Source organism: Terrapene carolina, unplaced genomic scaffold (assembly GCF_002925995.2).
Source record: "Terrapene carolina triunguis isolate 2854851 unplaced genomic scaffold, T_m_triunguis-2.0 Scaffold788, whole genome shotgun sequence".
Lineage (NCBI taxonomy): Eukaryota > Metazoa > Chordata > Testudines > Emydidae > Terrapene > Terrapene triunguis.
The window spans coordinates 186,267-188,876 of record NW_020665139.1 but is presented as its reverse complement, the minus strand read 5'-3'; the positions used below and the strand labels follow the sequence as shown (position 1 = coordinate 188,876).

Here is a 2,610-nt window from a genome sequence, read left to right as displayed (position 1 = left end):
GGTTGATCTTGAATTCAAGATTCTGTGGTTCTGAATTATCAATTACCTCAAAAACAAGTAATAGTGTCTTTAATGTGGAGTGATACCCCTTACGCCTCTTTCACCTACTCTATCCTTCCCGAACAGTTTATAACCACCAGTAATGCCAATTACATCAAATTGCTTCTCAACTATGAGAATTTCCTGTTCCTCTCACTTATTGCCCGAACTCCTAGAAAATTGAAACATTCAAATAAAGTCTGAGGAAGCCACTCAGGATTGTGCCCGTTGACTGCAACAGGAGGAAGGCGCAAGTAATGTCCTTTGAATTTATCTCTTTATTTCTCCTCAGGTCCCCCTCCAGGTCCCCCAGACTCGATTGCACAGGCCCAATGGAGCAGCTGTGGAGAAACCAGACTCCAGTGGGGGAGTTCCTCCTGGCAGCCCTTTCCCCGACTCCACAGTCCCAAGCCGCCTTGTTTGCTGTGTTCCTCTTGGTCTACGTCTCCACGCTGGTGGGTAATACCCTCATCATGGCGACGGTCAGCTCTGACCCCCGCCTCCGCACTCCCATGTATTTCCTGCTGGGCAACCTCTCCTTCCTGGACCTGTGCTACTCCACCGTCACTGCCCCCAAGATGCTGTTGGACTTCCTGTCTGAGAGGAGGAGTATTTCTTACCACGCCTGCATGGTCCAGCTCTTCTTCCTGCACTTCGTGGGGGCGGCCGAGATGTTCCTGCTCACTGTCATGGCCTACGACCGCTACGTGGCCATCTGCAAGCCCCTCCACTACCCCAGCATCATGAACCGGACCCTATGCAGCTGGCTGGTGGCGGCTTCTTGGGCGGGAGGGTTCATCCACTCCATGGTCCAGACCATCCTCACCATGCGGCTGCCCTTCTGCGGGCCTAACCGGGTGGACAACTTCTTCTGCGATGTCCCACCAGTGATCAAGCTGGCCTGCACCGACACCTACGTGGTGGAGCTGCTCATGGTCTCCAACAGTGGGCTGATCTCCACCAGCTGCTTCGTTATCCTAGTGGCCTCCTACACCACCATCTTGGTGAGGATTCGCTCCCCTGAAGGGCGGCGCAAGGCGCTCTCCACCTGTGCCTCACACCTGACTGTGGTGACCTTATTCTTCGGGCCCTGCATCTTCATCTACGCCCGGCCCTTCTCCAGCTTCTCAGTGGACAAGCTGGTCTCAGTCCTGTACAACATCATCACCCCCATGCTCAACCCCTTGATCTACACGCTCAGGAACAAGGAGGTGAAGTCGGCCATGAGTAGACTGAGGACAAGGGGCATTACTTCCGAGGGGAAGGTAATAATCTGAGATGCAGGGAGAGCTGAGAACCAGGCAGCCATCTTGGGGAGATATGGATCAGCCAAGGCAGCCATCTTGGGGAGATATGGGCTGGGCAAGGCAGGGGAGCCATAGAAGTCAGGAGTCCTGCCTCCCAGCCCCGTCCCCACTCTAATCCACTAAACCCCACTCCTCTCCCAGAGCTGGGGATAGAACCCAGGAATCCTGCCTCTCAGACCCTCACCTCCACTCTTTCCACTAGACCTCCAACTCTCTTACAACAGGAATGTCTTTAGCGGTTATTGGGTGACTCTGTAACATGCAGCCTGCATTAACCATCCGATGTCCTGCAGGACCAAGAGGCCCACAACACCTAAGTCCCAGCCCTCCCTGCTGAGGGACCTGGGATTAGAACTTGAGATCTTCTTCTCCACATGCCCACTGAGTTAAAGGAGAGCCCCTAGCTGCAGCACTATGATGTCTCTGATATCACCATGCTGTCGCTAGGGGGTGACATTGCCCCAAGATGGTACATTGCAACTTGGCAACGTGGTCCTGGGGTGGATTTTGGCAGCAAACACTGGACCCGAAGTGCCTTGTCAGCTCTTACACCCCAGGGGAATGACACTGGCTGTTTTCACAATTTAGCTCCATCCCCTAGGGTATTAATTACAGATAATGATTCCCCACCACCTGGGACATCGTTAGGAACTGACGCACCCAGCAAGAAATTGCCACTGGTTTCTGGGGAAGCTTTCAGCAAGTAACAGGATGTTTGTCCTCCAAGAGGCAGACTTCTTGGAAACTCTCACAGCTGGGGAATGCCAGATAAAGAAACTGAGGCACAGAATTACCTAGATGAATAGATGATAAGGCCCAGGAAGGATCATTGTTATCATCAAGTCTGACCTCCTGATGATCACATCCAGTGACTCATTGCAGTTGACCTGGAGCAAGCCTCTTGGAAAGAGGTGCCCCATCTCCATGGAAAATCTCCAAGAGATGGAGAATCCATCATGTCCCCAGGTCAATAGCTCCCCTGGTTCATTGTTAAAGATTTGCACCTTATTTCCAGCCTGGACTTTGCTGATTCCAGCTCCCAGCCATTGGGTCTCCAGGCCATAGATCATTCCCGTAGCTCTTCTCCCCTTCAATGGTACGGAGAAGCTCTAGCGACTCCATCGTTAATAAGAGGCAATTTTCCAAAGGGCCCTAAAATCCACTTGCCTATTTGGATTGTCTTGGAAATTGCCATGTTTTTTCAGAATCTCTCATAGAATTAGGGATGCAAATTGGGGGAGCATTTGGTCAAAGTATCCCAGAG

General features: G+C 52.1%; 1 protein-coding gene across 1 annotated transcript; it reads left to right on the top strand.

The window, feature by feature from the left end:
• The first annotated feature begins 371 nt into the window (after window positions 1-371).
• On the top strand, window positions 372-1,316 carry LOC112108487 (olfactory receptor 4Q2-like). Its single transcript, XM_024202639.2, has one exon. It carries the CDS (start codon window positions 372-374, stop codon window positions 1,314-1,316), a length of 945 nt encoding a protein of 314 aa, XP_024058407.2.
• The last annotated feature ends 1,294 nt before the right edge of the window (window positions 1,317-2,610 follow it).

Coding starts and splice junctions, on each gene's coding strand:
- LOC112108487 (XM_024202639.2), top strand. CDS start 372: ATGGAGCAGCTGTGGAGAAACCAGACTCCAGTGGGGGAGTTCCTCCTG.